General features: G+C 45.9%; 1 protein-coding gene across 1 annotated transcript in view; it reads right to left on the bottom strand.

The window, feature by feature from the left end:
- Window positions 1-22,501, bottom strand: part of CSMD2 (CUB and Sushi multiple domains 2) — a 689,054-nt gene that overhangs the window by 111,056 nt on the left and 555,497 nt on the right. Inside the window, exons 32-39 of the mRNA XM_070786891.1 lie at window positions 19,823-19,936; window positions 10,505-10,600; window positions 9,196-9,399; window positions 8,701-8,825; window positions 7,763-7,859; window positions 6,572-6,676; window positions 963-1,081; window positions 388-457 (exon numbers count right to left, since the gene is read on the bottom strand). Coding sequence (XP_070642992.1) covers window positions 388-457; window positions 963-1,081; window positions 6,572-6,676; window positions 7,763-7,859; window positions 8,701-8,825; window positions 9,196-9,399; window positions 10,505-10,600; window positions 19,823-19,936 — 930 coding nt within the window. The remainder of the gene's footprint in view (window positions 1-387; window positions 458-962; window positions 1,082-6,571; window positions 6,677-7,762; window positions 7,860-8,700; window positions 8,826-9,195; window positions 9,400-10,504; window positions 10,601-19,822; window positions 19,937-22,501) is intronic.

Raw genomic sequence — 22,501 nt, 5'->3', positions numbered from 1 at the left:
AAGTCCTCCTTCCACAGGGCACGCTCAGCCTTTCTCCATCAGTGTATTCCATCTGTCTGTCCTATGAAAAGTCACAGCGGGAAGCCCCAAAATGCCCAGAGGTTCCATATGGGGTTTGGGGTTATATGGAATCAGAATGGTCATCATCAGATTTTGGAATGGGCAAGCCACTGCTGTATTTCATTTGGTGGACAAAGGTTTCCAAAAGTCGTGAAAAGCCTGAGGTTAAAGCTTACAAAAAACCTCAGTCTAAAGATCCCACCTTCGAGCAGACCTGCAATACCAGCCTTCCTTTGGATTTGAACTTGATCCCAGTGAGATGTCCCTGAACTCAAAGCCCTGGTAGAAATGGATTTGAGTGGACTGGAGAAGTAGGTGTTCTCTTACCAATACAGAGAGGCGGAGGGTAGTTCCAGCGCCGCACGGTCCCGGGCATGCAGGAGATGTGGGCGTGGCCCTAGGGGAATCAGGAACAGGGTGGGCTGGCTGCCCGCACGGGCACAACTGCATGTACAACCTGGAGCAGGGGCTTGTTCTTAGGCTTTGGGTTAAGGAGCAAGATACATGGATCCACCGGGGGTTGGGGCGAGAGGTAGAGGGAGAGAGCTGGGGAAGGACACTTATTAACAGCCATTACTAAAGAAATCTCATTACTAAAGGTTCCTCATGAGACTCCTTTAATTACTAGATTCTTTCATCGCCTTCAAAGAGGAATTAAGTTTTCCTAGAGTCTAATCAAACCGAAACTTTGCAGGGACACATCTGAGGCTGGCTTGTGCCAAATGGCCAAAGTCAGCACTTTGTCTTTTGCAGGAACAGCTCCAGGAGGGGACAACAGTCCCTGAGGGATCTGGGGAGCTTCTCTCTGTTCTGTGGTGACTGCAGCTCTGCTGGGAGGAGGCTGGCTGATCCCAGCTCAGGGGATACCTTTCCAGTCCTGGGGGGTGGCCAACAGAAGGTACCTGGAGGGCATATCCTGGCTCACACTGGAAGGAGACCACATCGTTCACCAGGTAGCGCTCACCAGTCTTCACCCCATTACTGGGCACAGCAGGTTCTGGACAACTGCTCAGGCCCACCGCTAGACCAGACAGAGACAGATGACAGGAGAATGGACAAGTCCGTCAGGCTGATGCACCAGCAGGCTGAAGGCAGTGCTGGCAGTGAGGAGGAGCTGCCTCCCGGCTGTGTCCCTCTCTGCTTTCTCTCCTCCCAGCCTCTAGGCCCGTGTTTCCCAAGCCTTTCACCTCCCAGCACGTGGGAAAAATCAGAATGTGTATATGGCCCAGAGGCCCAACAGATCAAAGCCTCCTGGAGCAGGTGGGCATCATCTGGGAGCTCTGACTGTGCCCCCAGGCTCAAAATGATACCACACTGCTGTCACCCCAAGAAGTTCCTTCATCTCTTCCCATGCAACTTCTGTCCTCTATGTGCTTTTAAGAAGTGGATGTGATGCCTGGAAATGAAAGCTGCTTGGGCCTGAATCCACAGATCTCAGCATCTGGGACAAAAGATTTCAAGGACAGTATTAAGACAATCATCAAAGTGAACTGGAAGTCCTTCATCTCAACTGTCACCTTGTCTTTTTTTTCTCCACTCTTTCCTGCCCTCCAAGTAAAAGGCAACTAGTCTTTACTGAGGTGCTCATGAGATAGTAACCTGAGACCTACTTACTGGAATGGAAGTGGTGGACAGAAGAAGGAGGAGCGGCAGAGAGAAAAAGAGAGACAGCAAGAGCAAAAAGTGTGGTAGGAGAAAGATGGGATGGAGACAAAGGTCGAGACAGAGAGAGAAAGCCAGAAGGACACAGACAAAGGTCCATTCTAATTTCTTTAATTGAAAGTCCATTCTAATTTCTTTACATGGCAGTGGTGAATTTTATTTAAGCCAAGTTTACAACAAAGGAAGACTTTTTAAAAAAAATCATAAGAAATTTATTACTTTTGAAAGCAGATTGGTCATTTCCATTTCAATTAAATAAACATCAAATATGAGTCATAGCAATAGACAGGACTTTTGTATCTTGCAAAACCATTTGCCTCTACAATAACAGTTAACTCTTCCTTTCTGTACTCTCTTTGTAGATGATCTACAAAATGGAAATGTATCTACAGGGTCCTGGCTCCTAGGAATTTCAGTCTCCAAATACTAACAGAGACCTCTGATATCCCCTAGCTTCTTCCACTGTGAGAGGACAGTGCACGATAAACCACCAGTCGTCTTGAACAGCAACAGCAGAAAAAGAAAAAAAAAAACTCAAAGAGGTGAATTTTTCCTGGGAATGAGGCAGTAGGATAAAAAGGAGATTTAGGAAAGAAGTCTCTCTTCGGAACAAGAAAGAAAAGAGAACATTCTAGGGAACATTAAAGGACTCAATTTTAAATATTGGATAAAGAAACAAAACTGGAGAGAACAGAGGAGAGAGGGTGAAAGGAAAAATGTAAATTCTTCAAGAGCCTAGGATACTTCAGCCCACCAGGTGACTGTGGTCTGAGAGGTCCATGGGAGGAAGGTCTCAGAGGTCCCTGTCCTGTCCTCCACCCTGCAGGATCTTGGCTTCAAGCTGCCCTGCACTTTCTGACCAGCTGATCATTTCAGTTCTTTCAGGTCATGAGCATCCTAGGATCTAGCTAATCCTCGCTCCACACCTGGATGAGATGCATTTGTTCTGGTACCAGTTGGGTGATGCTGACACTAGCAGCAAGTGGGGCTTCCATCTGTCCATCCCGTTCAGAGGGTCCAGTCAAATGCCCCTTCCCCCATTTCTTACTCCTCATCCCATACCTGACTCAGGTGCTCCTTCTGTAAAGTCTCACCTGGCCAGGGCAGGCGCCCCTCTTCTGTACTCTCTTAGCATATCAGGTTGCACTGCAGTGACTGTTTCCATGTCCCTCTCTCCCCCTAGACTCTGTGCTTTGTGCTTATTCATCTTTGTTCTGTGGGCGCCTACCCCAGGGCATGCCACCTGGCAGGGGTCCAGTGTTTCTTCATGACAGTCACCTCTCCTTCAGCTCCGGGGAGAACTGCTGCCCTTCCTGCTGACACCCCTGCGAGACCTGCAGTGCTGTCATGCCCTTCTCTGTCCACATGCCTGCCTCTCTCCCATGGACTCAGAAAGGACTCCTCTCTCTTGATCTTACGCAATCCTAGCAAAACCAGCATTGCACCTGGCACATTGTAAATATTCAATAAGTATTTGTTGAATGAATGGGTGACAGACCCTGCTGCCAGCCCATTCCTGTACCTCGTGTGGAGGGGATGGGCAGACAGTCTCAGGATGAAAGCAGCCACCCCAGCAACCTCTGTCTTTGTTGCCCCACAAGACACACCTGCCATCCTTTTTCTTTTTTAAAAATTAAAAAAATTAATACAATTTTTAAAGGTTACTTTTCACTTCCATACTGTTCATACTGTTCATGGAGTTCTCAAGGCAAGAATACTGAAGTGGTTTGCCATTCCCTTCTCCAGTGGACCACATTCTGTCAGATCTGAAGTTGAATGGTTCTATGAAGACCTTCAAGATCTTTTAGAACTAACACCCCAAAAAGATGTCCTTTTCATTATAGGGGACTGGAATGCAAAAGTAGGAAGTCAAGAAACACCTGGAGTAACAGGCAAATTTGGCCTTGGAATACGGAATGAAGCAGGGCAAAGACTAATAGAGTTTTGCCAAGAAAATGCACTGGTCATAACAAACACCCTCCTCCAACAACACAAGAGAAGACTCTACACATGGACATCACCAGATGGTCAACACTGAAATCAGACTGATTATATTCTTTGCAGCCAAAGATGGAGAAGCTCTATACAGTCAGCAAAAACAAGACCAGGAGCTGACTGTGGCTTAGACCATGAATTCCTTATTGCCAAATTCAGACTTAAATTGAAGAAAGTAGGGAAAACCAGTAGACCATTCAGGTATGACCTAAATCAAATCCCTTATGATAATACAGTGGAAGTGAGAAATAGATTTAAGGGACTAGATCTGATAGATAGAGTGCCTGATGAGCTATGGAATGAGGTCCATGACATTGTACAGGAGACAGGGATCAAGACCATCCCCATGGAAAAGAAATGCAAAAAAGCAAAATGGCTGTTGGGGGAGGCCTTACAAATAGCTGTGAAAAGAAGAGAAGCAAAAAGCAAAGGAGAAAAGGAAAGATATAAATATCTGAATGCAGAGTTCCAAAGGATAGCAAGAAGAGACAAGAAAGCCTTCCTCAGTGATCAATGCAAAGAAATAGAGGAAAACAACAGAATGGGAAAGACGAGAGATCTCTTCAAGAAAATCAGAGATACCAAAGGAACATTTCATGCAAAGATGGGCTCGATAAAGGACAGAAATGGTATGGACCTAACAGAAGCAGAAGATATTAAGAAGAGATGGCAAGAATACACAGAAGAACTGTACAAAACAGATCTTCACGACCCAGATAATCACGATGGTGTGATCACTGACCTAGAGCCAGATATCCTGGAATGTGAAGTCAAATGGGGCTTAGAAAGCATCACTACAAACAAAGCTAGGGGAGGTGATGGAATTCCAGTTGAACTATTCCAAATCCTGAAAGATGATGCTGTGAAAGTGCTGCACTCAATATGCCAGCAAATTTGGAAAACTCAGCAGTGGCCACAGGACTGGAAAAGGTCAGTTTTCATTCCAATCCCAAAGAAAGGCAATGCCAAAGAATGCTCAAACAATTGCACAATTGTACTCATCTCACACGCTAGTAAAGTAATGCTTAAAATTCTCCAAGCCAGGCTTCAGCAATACGTGAACTGTGAACTTCCTGATGTTCAAGCTGGTTTCAGAAAAGGCAGAGGAACCAGAGACCAAATTGCCAACATCCTCTGGATCATGGAAAAAGCAAGAGAGTTTCAGAAAAACATCTATTTCTGCTTTATTGACTATGCCAAAGCCTTTGACTGTGTGGATCACAATAAACTGTGGGAAATTCTGAAAGAAATGGGAATACCAGACCACCTGACCTGCCTCTTGAGAAACCTGTATGCAGGTCAGGAAGCAACAGTTAGAACTGGACATGGAACAACAGACTGGTTCCAAATAGGAAAAGGAGTACGTCAAGGCTGTATATTGTCACCCTGTTTATTTAGCTTATATGCAGAGTACATCATGAGAAACGCTGGACTGGAAGAAACACAAGCTGGAATCAAGATTGCCTGGAGAATTATCAATAACCTAAAATATGCAGATGACGCCACCCTTATGGTAGAAAGTGAAGAGGAAGTAAAAAGCCTCTTGATGAAAGTGAAAGTGGAGAGTGGAAAGGTTGGCTTAAAGTTCAACATTCAGAAAACGAAGATCATGGCATCCGGTCCCACCACTTCATGGCAAATAGATGGGGAAACAGTGGAAACAGTGTCAGACTTTACTTTTCTGGGCTCCAAAATCACTGCAGATGGTGACTGCAGCCATGAAATTAAAAGATGCTTACTCCTTGGAAGAAAAGTTATGACCAACCTAGATAGCATATTCAAAAGCAGAGACATGACTTTGCCAACAAAGGTCGGTCTAGTCAAGGCTTTGGTTTTTCCTGTGGTCATGTATGGATGTGAGATTTGGACTGTGAAGAAGGCTGAGTGCCGAAGAATTGATGCTTTTGAACTGTGGTGTTGGAGAAGACTTTTGAGAGTCCCTTGGACTGCAAGGAGATCCAACCAGTCCATTCTGAAGGAGATCAGCCCTGGGATTTCTTTGGAAGGAATGATGCTAAAGCTGAAACTCCAGTACTTTGGCCACCTCATGCGAAGAGTTGACTCATTGGAAAAGACTCTGATGCTGGGAGGGATTGGGGGCAAGAGGAGAAGGGGACGACGGAGGACGAGATGGCTGGATGGCATCACTGACTCGATGGACGTGAGTCTCAGTGAACTCTGGGAGTTGGTGTTGGACAGGGAGGCCTGGCATGCTGCGATTCATGGGGTCGCAAAGAGTTGGACACTACTGAGCAACTGATCTGATCTTTCACTTCCAATTATTATAAAATATTGGCTGTATTCCCCGTGTTGTACAATACATCCTTGAGCCTATCTTATGCCCAATAGTTTGTACTTCTCTCTCTCCCTGTAACCCTTTTCTTCGAGGGCTTTTAGTTGTGATCACTTGGGGATGCTGGAAGCCAGGATGTAAGGTTTTGAGGATGGAGGGAGAAATCTGATGGGAGAGGAGTAAAGTCTGCAACAAGAAGAGGAAATTCAAGGACAGCTGCATCACTGACCAGAGCTCAGAGAGGCCAGCTTTTAGACCAGAGCACCTTACACCTCCATTATTCTCTAAATAATATCCTGGGCCCCTTCCCGTTCCTGTGGGGACTCAGAGGGAGCACACAGGTTTCTGCATAACAGACCCTTGGGTGAGAACCCTGGCTTCACTGCTTCCTGGCTGTTTCTGACCTTCTCTGAGCTTGAGCATCCTCATTTAGGTCTGTGTGAGGCTTCAGCAGGGTAGAGAACACACAGCCCCAGAACAACCCCCGGTTCCTCATGGGGAACTCAGGCCCTGTCAGTTCCCACCCTGAACCCTGCACACTCTGAGACCCTGGATTCTCACTTTTGTACTCCAAGTGGAAGCCGGCTGCAGACACACTGATGTCTGAGTAGAAATGCAGGTAGAGCTGGTTGGAGGTGCTATTCAGTAGGGCAGGCACGGTTGTTCCTGGGCAAGGAAACAGGGACCAATCAGGCTTAGCCTCTCCCACCCCTGGGCACCACCCCTGTTGCAACTTGTTGGGGTTCTGATCCCGAGGTCCCCACGTGTCCCAGCTATCAAGCCCACTGAATGACAAATTAGCTCCCCTCAGAGTGCGGGGTCTCTAATACCTACAGGAGGAGACACTCTGAACCACTTCTAGCAAAAGAGCAGTGACCACACCACATGCCAGCAGCAGGTGACCTCCTTCGGGGGCCTATGAGTGTGGTCCCCTGCCAGGTGTCTTCAAAGTGATTCTGACATGAATAATTCACTGGGCCATCCAGGCACTGTAGACAGTTTACCTGGGGCATGCGACTCACTCCTAGATCTTGGCAACAGGGAGTTCTGGGGCCTACGAGACGGAGATAAATTGCCCTGGCCTTTGGGCAAAATCATACACTATACTTAGAAGTCCACTGCTGGAATGGAAAATGGTGTGGCCAGTCTGCTGGCAGTCCTTCAAAACAATTATATACAGAATCACCATATGACCCAGGAATTCCACTCCTAGGTATACATATACCTAAGAGACTTGAAAACATGTTCCTGTGGAAACTTGTATGTGAATGTCCACAGCAACATTATTCATAATTAGCCAATGAGTGGAAACAACCAAATGTCCTTCAACTGATGAGTGGATGAATGAAATGTGGTCTGTCCACACAGTGAAGGGTCGACCCTTGAAAACATTACACTGAATGAAAGAAGCCAGACCTAGAAGGCCATAAATTGTAGGACTCCACTTAGATGAAATGTCTGAAACAAGCAAATCCAAAGAGACAGAAAGTATGTTAGTCGTTGCCAGGGGGTGGTGGTGAACAGGACAATGGTGAGTGTGTACAGATGGGTACCTGGTTTCTTTTGGGGCTGATGCCAATGTCCTTGAATTGGATAGTGGTGATGGTCATAGAACCTTGTGAATATACTAAAACCCACTGAATTGTACACTTAAAAATGATAAATTTTACGGCATATGAATCCCATTTCAATAATGATAATAATAATTCTGCCGCTGCCCCGCGAGTCCAGGTCCCTGGGAGCCCGTCTCACCTGAGAAGCTCCCCAGCATGGTAACAGTGTTGTCTGCACCATCAAACACTTCCAGGGAGTCCCAGTTCTGCTCTGTGACAAAACTGACGACTTGAATCTGGGAAGGCAGGGGGAGTGAACTGTTAGGCAACCCTCTCTTCCCCACTCCCTTCCCCCTCCTCCTTTCATGTAGTTAATTCAATTACTGAGCACCTCATCCGGATCACACTGTGCTGGGAACTCTGATAAAAGGAAGATGCGATCCCTGTTCCCAAGGAGTTCATTGAGGGAGAGAGAGGTGGGATGGTTGCATGACAGTGGGGTGCTTTGTCAGGCAGAGAAGCAGGAAAGGACAGTCCAGGGTGTAGGGCTACTTTGGGGTGACTAGCCTCCTCCTCATCTCTCCAATACTCCTTGAGTTTCCCAACTGTCCTGTCTCCAGACATCCTGCAGCTGCCAGCCAGTAACCCACCCCTGGGTGGACCTGTCCACCGGGAGTCCCTGTGGTTTCTCTCTGTCGGCCTTGCGGGCTGTCCCCCTCCTCCCAGGAGCAGCAGCCGTCCTGGGGGTCCTCCACCTGCTCGCATCCGCACGCACCAGTCTGGCCCCGATTCTGCTGCTGCCTCGGGCTGCGGGCGCAACACCCCCGATGTGTGTGAGGGGGTGCCTGTCGGTTTGCGCCTTCCCCTCACCTGCAATGCCTCCTCTCCCAACTCCCAGAAAAATCTTAAGAACAGTACCCTTCACTTGAAAAACACCTCCTGTGACTCCTCCCAGGCTTCACACTCCACCTCCAGGCCCACATCCTCCTCTCGGCGACTTCCCCGACGGCCCAGCCAGCTCCCACACCTCATTTTTCCTGAGCTGGGAGCTGTTGTGTTTTTCTGACTGTGGGCCTCCACTGCGTCCCTGCCCTGAGGGGCTGGAGACAGGCTGCGAAGTCTCCCCCTGGCTCCTACCTGGATGCCAGCGCCTTCCGGGACCATGATCTTCCACACACAGTTGAGGCTGTTGAGGTAGGGCTCAGGGAAGCCGGGGGACAGGATGGTGCCCCTGCGCTCCGTGAGGTTTCCGCCACAGGGCACTGGGAGAGAGGCAGCTTTCGTCTGGGTGGGTTCGCAGGGAGCAGGCCCTGCCTAGGGCTTCCAGCCTCGCTGTGACTCCGCCCCCTGCTGGCTCCGCCCACGGGCACAGCCCCGCCCCCCTCCCCTGGGTGGTCCCCCTACAACCCTTCCTCAGGGACCTGGACTCTGCCCTGCACCCCACCCCCCCAACCCCTGCCCTCCCGCCTGATCAGCAGCTCCCATTGCCCCTTCATACCCACTCATGGGACACGGGTTGACCTGGAAGGGGCCACCCACTCTCTCAAGTTACCCTGGCAGGCAGAGCTCGTGTGTCTTGCTGGGTATTTGCTGGCCACCCTCTCCCCCAAGCCCTGGTTGTCCAGGACTCACCCACACACGTTGGTGCTGAGACATTCCACTGGGCCAAGGCCCCAGGAACGGGGAGGCACTCAATTTCTGGGGAGCCCTGCAGGGCATAGCCAGAGTTGCATTCGAAGCGGACGATGGCCCCCACGGAGAAGTCACTGCCCAGCCTCCGGCCGTAGCGGGGTTCTGGCACTGAGCTGCACTGCGTGGCGCTGGTTCGGGGCACCGCTGCAGGGAACAGGGGTGCTGAGGGGCAGGCCTCACCCCTCTAGAAACGGGTCCGGGAATGGACACATCGCGGGGCTGGAATGGGGTGGGACTCTGAGAGGCTCTGGGTGCTTTCCCTTAGGACGGGGGTAGGGGGCTTTCTAGGATGAAGCCCATCTTCCTGAAATACAGTCGGACATGCCAGGTAGCACAGCTTCTGTAAACTACGGAAAACAGTAAGAGCCACAGGCCGAGCCTTTAGGCTCAGTTGTGCTCTTCGCCTTCCCAATGAAGCCCCTTGCACAGTAGGGTCCGATGTCCCCTAGGACCCTGCCCAGGGCCCTGCTCTCACAGACCTGAATTTCCCTTCCCCACCTACAGGGGGCGATAGGACCTTTGACCCCCAGGCCCAGGAAGGGTGTCTCCGGGGCAGGATTACCCCTACACAGGGCAGTGCAGCTCCTTCTGGGCAGTGGAATATACAGGACCTCACTTGGAACCCGAGCCCCAGGAGAGTGGACACTCTCCTCAGCAAAGAGAGGCTGGGGCCTGCAGGGGAAGGCTAGGCTGCTCCGAGACTTGGCCTTTCAGGGCCGTAAGGAGGGGAACAGACACTGATTACCCGCTTCGCACCAGCTACTCTGTGAGGTGACATGGTCACCCTGATTTTATAGGTGAGCAAACTGGGCCTCTGAGAGGGGGAGTAGCTGGTGCCCAGTTAGACAGTGCCAGGGCTGGGGTTCAAATCCATGTCCAGCTCACTTTAAAGCCCATGTTTTTCCTGGACCTTTACAGGCCTTGCAGACAAAGCCATACTCCATGGGAGAAGGTCTAGGTAAGAGGCCTGGACTGGTCCTCTCAATGCCATGAGGACTGTGCCACACAATGGGGAGTGGGGGAGGGCACAAATTAGCTTCCCTTCTCTGATTTCTCCCTTTATCCAATATGGAGTTGGGTCCAAGAATTGTCTATATTGAATGTATAAAATTCAACTGAATTTCAGGGAATTGCTCCACAAACACCATAAGAATGAGGCTCAGACTGGGGGGAGGTCAAAGGTCCCTGTTCTCCTTGATCCCCGAAGATGGAGATTGCCTTCACACCTCCCACATCACATCCTGCATACCTTGGTAAACAAAGTGGAAGCCTCTGGCTGGTACTTGGCCTTTGGCACTGAACTTAACGAGGACTTGATTGGAGGTGGCCAAGGGCAGCGATTCTCCTGCCAAGATAAGGGATGAGGAGAAGAGGAAGATGGTGAGTCCAGCAGTCAGTCGGGCCTGGTAGGTAATATCCAGGCCAGGACAGAAGGGCTACCCACACCCCACACAGCAACCCCTTCCACTTCCCAGGTCTTCCTGAAATAAAACCTCACATTTATACTGTACTTTAAAGTTTACAGAAAGCTCTCACACCTATTGTCTTATGTTGACCTATATCAATGCAAGGTTAGCACTCAGTACCCACAGTCTATAGATCAAGAAAGAAAAGTTAAGAAGGATCAAATGATCTGCTTAGAAAGGAGAAAGCTTCTAAAGACATGTTGACCCACAGGGACGGGGAGATTGGCCATTACCAAAGTGACTGGTGGTTTACTTAGAAAACTGATGTCAATCTGATAACAACAAACAAGCAAAAAGGCCCCAAGTTCTGGGAAGGAGGGTGATGTAATCATCAGAGAGCATCCCAGGCTTTTCCCAGATGCCCTGTGAAGTGACTGATAACCAGAGAGATCATATAATTTATTGCTCACACTAGGGCACTTCTGAGAGTCAAAGGCATGTTATTAATAATTATTATTCTGAGACAACCAAATGAAAGCTGGGACTATACCAGGCAAAGCAGGGCGTATACACTGGGGAAAGTCTGCACAGGCACAGGAAGCTAAGGAAGCCCAACAGCCTTTATATCAGAAGAAAAAGGTGTGTCTTCTGCTTGATGTGGTCCAGATGGACCTGCAACTGTGAGGTGGAGTCCTGCTCACCATCACCTTCCTGTGGAAGCTCTTGGAGAAAGTGGGGTGATGGGCAATGGCAAGACCACTCTGCATGCTGCCCCTCCACAACCTTAGGGACCCCTGGGAATGTCTGCTGACCCACCCTCAGAAGGGAAGCAGGGCTGTAAACAGAAAGCCGGGCTATATCTCTACTGCAGCAGGGTTTGACATTGGAACCAGCCAAGGAGGCTTTGGGAGGCACATTTAGGGCCCAGCAGTGCTTCCAGAAAGCCCATGTGATATTCTTGGTCATGGGGATTAGAGACCCTTTTTCACAACACATTTAGATTTACAGAGGTCTCAGATGGCTGAGCCTAGGAATTACTTCCCCAGCTAACTTCTGGCTGCCAAAGCAAAAAGAAACTCTTGAAGAAAAGCTTTTCTTGATTTTCACCACCATCTCTAAGTTCCTCCTTTCAATAAATGTGAGCAGAACAAACTCAACTTTTCCATACTCCCAGCTGGATATATGTGGCGTGAAAGTGTTGTCGTTCAGTCATGTTCAACTCTTTATGACCCTCTGGACTGTAGCCCACAAGTTTCCTCTGTCTATGAAATTCTCCAGGCAAGAACACTGGAGTGGGTAGCCACTTCCTTCTCCCGAGGATCTTCCTGACCCAGGGATTGAACCCGGGTCTCCTGCATGGCAGGTAGTTTCTTTACTGTCTGAGCCACCTGGTATATGTGGAGAAGGACCTCCATAATCTCTCCCTGATCCCGTTTCAACTTTCAGTCCTGGACATAGCAATCTCCATCTCCAGGGATAAGCTCACAGTAAAATCCCTGGACATAAGAAAAGATTCCAAAGGTTTAAGGGAAGAGAACTCACAGAAGTCAAAGCAAATATCTTTATGTGAACTACAACAAAGAACAGGTGAAAAATCTCAGAAGATTTTCAATCGCAGTTGTCACAAGATGAAATTCTAGCATTGTATCTCTGAAAGTAGAGGAGGAAATGTGTCAAAGGTCAGATCTGAGATCAATAAAGGCCACAGAGAGATGACAGCAGCACCACATAGAACTAGATTCTGCAGAAATCAAACAGAAAAGTGGAGATTAAAGTTGGGAAATTCTTCCAGAATCCACAGAAAAAGGACGAGGGGATTAAACTAATGAGAGGAATGACAAGTTACATGGAAGAGATACGGGGGAAAAAATCCGATATGCATATATTAGGAATTCTAGAGAGAGAAGATGAGAAACTGAAGGAGAAAAAATAATTTAAGAAGGAAGACAACATTCTAAGCTTAAGAAAGATTTGAGGTTTTAGGTGAAACTGCTCACAAAGGGCTGCATCTAAGTAATGAAAAGCGATTTCCACCACAACACGTCCTGCTAGCCTTTTCAATTTTAAAAATAAAGAGAAATATGAAAGGTTTTTAAAAGACAAAAACATGGATTGCCTACAAGGACAAAGAATTAGACTGGACATCAACTCATCCATAACATTAACTATGGGAATAAAGAAACCACTGTGGTTTTTTATGAAATAAGTTGCTGACCCATAATTTGATTTATAATCAAGTTGTCATTTATACAATACATCAAAGGAAAGACATTCTCATACATGCAAGGTGACAGAAAGTACTGCAGTCAGGAGCCTGACTTTTAAAAAAGGAACAAAAGTGGGGAAATCAAAAGGCATCAGGGACAAAGACAACTAGCAAAACGTAGTCCAACCCAATTAATTATTGTTAGGGAGGTAACACTAAATGCAAACGGAGAACCTTGTTCTTGGGAAAGAAGTCCATAATTAGAAAATAATTACTAATAACACTGATAAGGCATGGATATATCAACAAAATTTGGGAATGAGATATGGGTCAGGTATGAATGGAAGGGTGAAGAAGCAAAAGCAAAACAAAACAAACAAAACCCCAGAATGAACAAAACAAGGTTATCACACGCTTCACTGATAAAACAAGTAAACTTCCTTTTAAAAGAAGAAGACTCTCAAAGAAAATGAGGAAAGATAAATGAGGCAAACATATACAAACACAAAAAAAGACAGCAAGATAGCACAATTGTGGTAGCAGATACTTTCACACAATGTTCTCATTGACATATCTGAAGACTGCTGAGTAGCGATCCTCAAGCTTTTCTTTTCCTCCCCTGACAGCCTTAGGGACAGGGACACAGTTCACTCCCATCATCACCAGCGGCTCCTCATCAGTTTTTCTCTACATAAGAGACAATCTGAGGATGTTGATATTAATATATATACGTCCTATACTTCTATTAATCATGTATCTATCTATCCATCCATCCATCCGTCCGTCTATCAATCATCTATGTCTAACTCTGTTTCTATTTCCATCGGTTATTTACATCTCTATCCATCTCTATTTCTATATCCATATTTGTCTATAGGCTCCATATGTATACCTATCTTTCTACCTGTACCTATACTATACTTCCGGGAAAGGCAATGGCACCCCACTCCAGTACTCTTGCCTGGGAAATCCCATGGATGGAGGAGCCTGGTAGGCTGCAGTCCATGGGGTTGCAAAGAGTCAGACACGACTGAGCGACTTCACTTTCACTTTTCACTTTCATGCATTGGAGAAGGAAATGGCAACCCACTCCAGTGTTCTTGCCTGGAGAATCCCAGGGACGGGGGAGCCTGGTGGGCTGCCATCTATGGGGTCGCACAGAGTTGGACACGGCTGAAGCGATTTAGCAGCAGCAGCATACTATACTTCTATATCTATGGTTACACTTTTATCTATCATGAGATTTTGAAAGCAATCCCGATTTACCTTCCAAATCCCTACCCTCCAAAATCCCAATTTACCTTCTTGGTTGAGTGTGTATGTGTGGGGTTGTTTCACTTCATTGAAAACCACTAATATATTGGGTTTGAACAATAAAACTGAGTATCTAATGGCGACTACATAGCTTATTTAATCCTAACAGTAACTCTAAGAGTAGAACATTTACTTTTTGCACTTCACACTTGAGGAAACTGATGCTCAGAGTGGCCAAGCACTATGACCGCAGGCACCGACCAAGCAAGTGGGAAAGCTGGGAATAGAGACCAGGCAGTGTGACCAAACCAGTCCATCCTAAAGGAAATCAGTCCTAAATATTCACTGGAAGGACTGATGCTGAAGATGAAGCTCCAATACTTTGGCTACCTGATGCGAAGAGCCAGTTCAGTGGAAAAGACCCTGATGCTGGGAAAGATTGAGGGCAGGAGAAGGGGACGACAGAGGATGAGATGGTTGGATGGCATCACCGACTAAACAGACATGAATTTGAACAAACTCTGGGTGATAGTAAAGGACAGGGAAGCCTGCTGTGCTTCAGTTGATGGGGTCTCAAAGAGTTGGACAGGACTGAGTGATTGAACAACAACAAAAGGGTGACCATAGAGCCTATGCTCACCTTTTCCCTCTATGTGGACTTTCTACATGACAAAGAACACACATTCTTCTCAGATACTTAGGGAATTAAAAAGAATGTCTTTGGCTACTGAGATGACCTCATTTAATCTCTAGAGTAGAAATGGTACAGACTGGCAATAAAAATAGAAATTAACACAAATGTTTAAATGTAAAAATAATAATATCCAAGTTCATGGGGGAAAAGAAGAGAGATATCCTTAAATAACTCTTGTGCAGAAAGAATAAATCATGATCACAGATTATTAGAGAGTAATGATGATGAAAACAGTACATATCAAAATTTACGGCATGGAGCCAAAACTATGTTTAAATGTGAATATATATGTTGTAACCTAGACAGCATATTAAAAAGCAGAGACATTACTTTGCCAGCAAAGGTCCGTATAGTCAAAGCAATAGTTTTTCCAGTAGTCATGTATGGATGTGAGAGTTGGACTATAAAGAAAGCTGAGCGCCAAAGAGTTGATGCTTTTGAACCGTGGTGTTGGAGTAGACTCTTGAGAGTACCTTGGACTGCAAGGAGATCCAACCAGTCCATCCTAACGGAAATCAGTCTTGAATATTCATTGGAAGGACTGATGCTGAAGCTGAAACTCCAATACTTTGGCCACCTGATGCAAAGAACTGACTCATTGGAAAAGACCCTGATGCTGGGGAAGATTGAAGGTGGGAGGAGAAGGGGACAACAGAGGATGAGATGGTTCGATGGCATCACCGACTCAATGGACATGAGTTTGAGTAAGCTCTGAGAGTTGGTGATGGACAGGGAATCCTGGCATGCTGTAGTCCAAGGGGTTGCAAAGAGTCGGACACAACTGAATTGAACTGAACTGATATGCTGTAAACATGCTTCTTTACTACATGGAGAAAATAACAAACAAAACTCTCAATTCAGAGAGTTAGAACAAGAAGAACAAAATGAAGGAAAAAAAAGGAGAGACTTTATGAAACACGGGTCAATTAATTAGAAAACAATAAAGTCTACAGAAGAATTGACATATCATGAGAAACGCTGGGCTGGATGAAGCACAAGCTGGAATCAAGACTGCTGGGAGAAGTATCAATAACCTCAGATATGCAGATGGCACCACCCTTATGGCAGAAAGTGAAGAGGAACTAAAAAGCCTCTTGATGAAAGTGAAAGAGGAGAGTGAAAAAGTTGGCTTAAAACTCAACATTCAGAAAACGAAGATCATGGCATCCGGTCCCACCACTTCATGGGAAATAGATGGGGAAACAGTGGAAACAGTGTCAGACTTTATTTTTTGGGGCTCCAAAATCACTACAGATGGTGACTGCAGCCATGAAATTAAAAGATGCTTACTCCTTGGAAGAAAAGTTATGACCAACCTAGATAGCATATTCAAAAGCAGAGACATTACTTTGCCAACAAAGGTCTGTCTAGTCAAGGCTTTAGTTTTTCCTGTGGTCATGTATGGATGTGAGAGTTGGACTGTGAAGAAAGCTGAGCGCCAAAGAATTGATGCTTTTGGACTGTGGTGTTGGAGAAGACTCTTGAGAGTCCTTTGGACTGCAAGGAGATCCAACCAGTCCATTCTAAAGGAGATCAGCCCTGGGATTTCTTTGGAAGGAATGATGCTAAAGCTGAAACTCCAGTACTTTGGCCACCTCATGTGAAGAGTTGACTCATTGGAAAAGACTCTGATGCTGGGAGGGATTGGCGGCAGGAGGAGAAGGGGATGACAGAGGATGAGATGGCTGGATGGCATCACTGACTCGATGGACGTGAGTCTGAGTGAACTCCGGGAGTTGGTGATGGACAGGGAGGCCTGGCGTGCTGCGATTTGTGGGGTTGCAAAGAGTTGGACATGACTGAGCGACTGAACTGAACTGAATAGAAGCAATAAAAAATCAAATGAGGCAAATAAAACAAAACAAACTAAACACTATAAAACCTCTGGTCCAGTTGAGAAAAAAGGGCAACAATGAATATAGCATTCAGTCTGTGGAGTTTGTTATTATTTTCCAATTAATTATCCTCTGCTTTTGTTTTATGATATCTCTCCTGTTTTTCTTCAGATTATTTTGTTGTTGTGTATAACCACTAATTCAAAGGAGACTAAACGTTGTCATAGGATGTTATGTAAGCTATGGTGTTACATTTAAAATAATTACAAAATGGATTTTTTTTACTAACATAAAATATCAATGTTGATGTTAAGGTAATATACCTGATTAGACCAATAACCATGGGAGAAAAGAAAAGAAAAACCACTGAGAAGAGATAAAATAATGAGACAGATTTATTTGCAGATGATATTGCTTCTTGCCTAGAGGACCCAGGAGAATCGTTGGGTAGTGCTAGCATAATTATGGAGGGGTCAATGACTTTACAATATGAATACACTCCAAATACCAGTCTTTTAATATACCAGCAAAGACTGGTTAGAAAATATAACAGCAGCGGGGGAAGGGGAAGACTCACTTATAGTAGCAACAGCAAATATTTCCTTGAAATTTCTAGGTATAAAGTTAAAAAAAAATGTATATTGCCAAAATGAAAATGATACCACCTTTCCAGAGGGTTTTTTTTTCTTTTAGAAAATAATAAATAGAGAGACATACCATATTCTTGATGGGAAATAGAGTTACTATTATGAAGATGTAAGTTCTCCTCCAATTAATCTATAAGTTTATTAGAATTCTGATGAAAATTCTGATGCAATATTTCTAAAAGTTATTTGGAGGGAAAATTAAGTAAGAATAGGCAATAAAAATTCAAAACCAAGAATGATAACAGGAATTTACAGTACCATATGTTTAAAGTTATCATAGTGTTAAGCATTATTGTAATGTTATACTAATTAAAGATTTTTGATACTGATAGAATAAACAGACATACTGGAAATATATAAAAAGTCTAGAAACATACCTTTAACTTTATAAAAATATATGTAAATCTGGCACTTTGAAAATTCCATTAGGGAAACTGATTAAATTTGCAAGAATGTTGGTTAAATATTCCTTATTTCAAATAATAAATCGAAATAAATTCCAGAGGTATTAAAAGAAACAATGAAACTAAAAAAGAAGTAAAAGAAAACACAGAGGAATATTTATTTAGTCATCAGAAAGGTGAAGGAGAAACTTATAAAAGATGGATTGATCTTTGATCACTGATAGATTTAGATGGTAAATTTAGATTTTCTGACATTAAAACATGCCCTGAAGAAAAGTAAATGGCAAATGACAAACTGTAAGGGAAGGTTTTTATATCATATGCTATAGACAAGAGGTTTATATGGCATGTGATATATATAGCTTATAATAATATGGAACTTTACTAAATACTGAAAAAACAAATGCTAATAGAAAAATCAACAATAACTTACAAGTATATTCACAAATGAAAACCATATGGGCCAACAGTTACCTTATAAAAGGTTAACCTAACTAGTGATTTAAAAAGGGCAAATTAAAAAATGAGATACCAATTTTACTTTTCAAAATGATGTTTTCATTTTCTTAATTACCTAGTTTTTGTGAGAATAAAACATGCCTTATACATTGGGGAACAAAGTGGCAATAACTTTAGAGAGCGATATTTAACAATCTTTATAAAGAGCCTTAAAGATCACACATTTCCTTTAACTTAGCAATTCCAACTCCAGATATTCTAAGGTAACAGAGATGTATACAAAAATATATGTATACTATATTGAATTACTATTAATGAGAGTGAAAAATAAGAAACAATCTAAATGTTGATTGAGAATTCATTACATAACTTCATTACATAACTTTTAAATAACTATGATAGACTATTATACAGGATTTAAAAATCCTATTATAGAGGAAAATAAAGAGGAATGCTCACAGTGAACATTTTAATAAAAGTATGTGTATTGTTATGTTCAATAAAAAATGTAAAAGATTAAGTAGATATAAAGACTGGAAGGAGATACACTCCATCTTCTCAGTGGTTCTTTCTGGGTGGTTTTTATTTTAATCCTTTATGCAATTATCTTGCCTCTATAAGTTTTCCACAATGAAAATGCAACGTGTTTATAATTAGAAAAACATGTTGGGTCTCAATGTCAACCCACAGGGGAACACTACACCACTTGGGGTGGGGTGTAGACACAGCCTGGGGTGAAGTTTACCCTCTGAAGCGCCTTTCTTTTTTTTAATTTTAATTGGAGGCTAATTACAATATTACAATATTGTGGTGGTTTTTGCCATACATTCACATGAATCAGCCATGGGTGTATGTGTGTTCCCCATCCTGAACCCCCCTCCCACCTCCCTCCCCATCCCATCCCTCAGGGTCATCCCAGTGCAACAGCCCTGAGCGTCCTGTCTCATGCATTGAACCTGGACTGGTGATTTATTTCATATATGGTAATATGCATGTTTCAATGCTATTCTCTCAAATCATCGCACCCTCGCCTTCTCCCACAGAGTCCAAAAGTCTGTTCTTTACATCTGTGTCTCTTTTGCCGTCTCGTCATGTTACCATATTTCTAAATTCTATATGTATGCGTTAATACTGGAGAAGGCAATGGCACCCGACTCCAGTAATTTTGCCTGGAAAATCCCATGGATGGAGGAGCCTGGTAGGCTGTGGTCCATGGAGTCGCTAAGAGTCGGACACGAGTGAGCGACTTCATTTTCACTTTTCACTTTCATGCATTGGAGAAGGAAATGGCAACCCACTCCAGTGTTCTTGCCTGGAGAATCCCTGGGACGGCAGAGCCTGGTGGGCTGCCGTCTGTGGGGTCGCACAGAGTTGGACACGACTGAAGAGACTTAGCAGCAGTAGCAGCAGCTGCATGCGTTAATACACTGTATTGGTGTTTTTCTTTCTGACTTACTTCGCTCTGTATAATAGGCTCCAGTTTCATCCACCTCATTAGAACTGATTCAAATGCATTCTTTTTAATAGCTAAGTAACTGAAACTCTTTGCTACGTGGGGGATATTAGCAGCCGACAGACACAAAGGGGTGGTTCCCCTGTGGCCACGCCCCCTTCCCCTCCATGTCCCCGCCCCACCCTCACTGTCGGCCCAGCCCGGGTTACCTGTGTGGGAGCCCGAGAGGGAGCTGAGGAGCCTAGAGTGCTGGTTGTGGCCGTCGTGCACCTCCACTACGTCGTTGAGGGCCGTGTGGAAGAAGGCAAACTGTCCAAACACCACTGTGGAGCAGAGAGAGACGCGGTGTGGAGATCTCAGGGGGAAGACGGGGTGCCGTGCTCAGGGGTGGGGGAAGCCCCGGTGGGCTGGGGGCCCCGGACCAGGGACAGGGCCGCCTCAGTGGAGCTTGTTGGTTCATGGGGGCTAACTGCTTGCTGAGCCTCTCCACTGGCTGATTGGACACGGGGCACAGGGACACGGGGAGGTGGGAAAGGCCCAACCAGAACTCTCCCACAGGGCTCGAGATGACATGGTGGGCTGCACCCAGCAGCCAGGCTAAACCCTATTCCTTCTCAGGTTGCAGCAGCAGCAGCTACTCTAGGACACGGAAGAGCTCTCCGTAACATCCCCGTATTCCATGTTGATCTCAGGACCCCATATTTTCCTTCATTTCTCCTGCAAAGATCTAGCCTTTGAGGGCATCCCCTGGCTACAAGACCCCCCACAGTTAATAGGAAAGCGTAGCAGCCCTCTCTGAGGAAGGAGCAACTGCATTGGTTAGGCAAACCTCTCTACCTCATTTCCCTCTGGCAGATCCAAGGGAAGAGGCAAAGTGATTTTTCTGAAGCTCCTACTATGTGCCAGGTACCATGCTTGCAATGCATACGATCTTCTTGAATCCTGACTCTTGCAGATACCCGATTTTAAACAAAGGAACTGAAGCTTATAGGTTAAGCGAGTTCCACAAGGCCAGCTAGCTCATGGGAGGGGGCTGAAAAGCTGGTGGACCGTGGCCTGAGGAGCCTCTTTTCAGGTAAGACTTAAGGACTCTGCCATTTGATGGCTAATACAGGCTCTTTCCTCAACGTCAAATCTCTGCCAGTCACTGCTGGAGGGGTGGGGTTGCTGACACTGTGGGGTCATGGGGGGCACAGCTCCATTTCAGACCCTGGTAAATTCTGCTGGCACTTATCTCCCAGTTGGCCAGGTGCATCTGAGAGCAAGTACCAGGGTGGGTCTTTCTTTATTTTGGTTCAAGCCTTGAGCATGTAGGAAGTCAGGTGTGCGTGCACATGTGTGTTTGTGTGTGTTGCATGTTGGAGCGGGGAGGGACTTGGGCCATGGAATTGACTTCCTGGGGGAAAGAAAGGCATTTGCAATGATGAGTATAGCGGTGAGTGGTGTTAGAGACTCTGAGCTCTCAACTCACGGGCAGAGGAGCAAGAGGGAAAGCCTGTTTCAGCATCCTGAAGATGGACACTGAGGAAAGGGGTGATGGCAGAAGTATTTCCATGCTCTCTCCTATGGAGGTGAACCGGATGGGCAAGGTTCACACACTGTGCATTCTAGTGGGAAGAGGCAGTCCAAAATGAAAATAACAACTCTTAAGCAAATAGATAAACAAGATAATTTCAGAGAGCATTGAATTTTAGAGGAAATGGGGAAAAAAATGACAGAGCAAGGCAAGCCACTTTAGATAGGGGATGAAAGAAGGACTCAGGCTTGGGACAAATATTTCAGACCCAAGATAAAAATCTGCACTTCATCCCTGGGCTTAGCATCACTAACAAAGAGAAGATGCTCAGGACAGGTCATGACCCTGCCTAGAACCAGCTCTTCAGGTGCAGGTTTCAGCTCAGGGAGACTGCTCAGCCTGGGGCTGGGTGCCTACAAGGGCATGAGGTCTTTATTTCTGGAGAAATTAAGTATACTCTGCATGCCCGCCTGTTAGGGACTAGGCACTGGGTGGCAGGTGGGATTGGAGAACCTTCCAGTACTTTCCTAGCTCTGATTCCACAAGTCACAAGCTCCTGCCACACTAGTGTGTTGGGGAGCGGGTGTGCACACACACTAATGTGCAGGTGCTGGCATGGAGCTGGTGGTGCCAGATGGTGGGAGCTGTGAGTAGATGAGGCTGGGAGTTTACAGAGGGCAGAAAACACATCTGTCTCAGCTCTGCAGCTCTGGTTCCCAGAAGAGTGTGAGGTCCCTAGGAGGTGTTAAATTAGTGTTTAGTGAATGATCAGCCTTGCCCCATGCTTACTCCATCCCGTCTCTTGGGAGTAAGCAGCCAGTTCTCTGCGGGCTGCCCCCTCTCTCTTGTAGATGGTCAGGACATACAGATGCCCTTTACCCTACCAATGCCAACCGTGTTTAGAAACAGTTGTTCCTCTTCCGACAAGCAGATTCAGGGAGAAAGCAGTCCAGCTGGTCACTGATTGCCCAGGTACAACCAGCTTGTGCCCCTCAAGAACTTCCTGAATCCTCCAGGGCTGTTGGACTCCTAACTAGCCCACTGCCAACCAGGTGACAAGCCTGGCTTCTTTCTGCCTGGGTCTCTTGGAATCTGGAGGCTCCTCTACCTTCCCAGGGCACTGACCCACTCCTCCATTTTTTTTCTTGCTCATCCTACCAATGATAACGTGGCACCCAGTTTCCTCCCCTGTACTTTCAAGCCCAGCTCCATCCCACTCCTTCATTTCTTCCTGCCCTGCTGCCACTCTCTCCTGGGTTTCCAGGCAGCCTGGGTCTGCAGCACCTCTATTCATACCCGGGCTGTGCTAGGGAGGCCTGGGTGTACCCCCCTTCTCTCTGTCTTGGCTGGTTCCTCTCTTATCACCCCACCC

Source organism: Bos indicus, chromosome 3 (genome assembly GCF_029378745.1).
Source record: "Bos indicus isolate NIAB-ARS_2022 breed Sahiwal x Tharparkar chromosome 3, NIAB-ARS_B.indTharparkar_mat_pri_1.0, whole genome shotgun sequence".
Classification (NCBI taxonomy): domain Eukaryota; kingdom Metazoa; phylum Chordata; class Mammalia; order Artiodactyla; family Bovidae; genus Bos; species Bos indicus.
The sequence above is the reverse complement of the archived record's forward strand: the minus strand, read 5'-3'. Positions and strand labels throughout refer to the sequence as shown.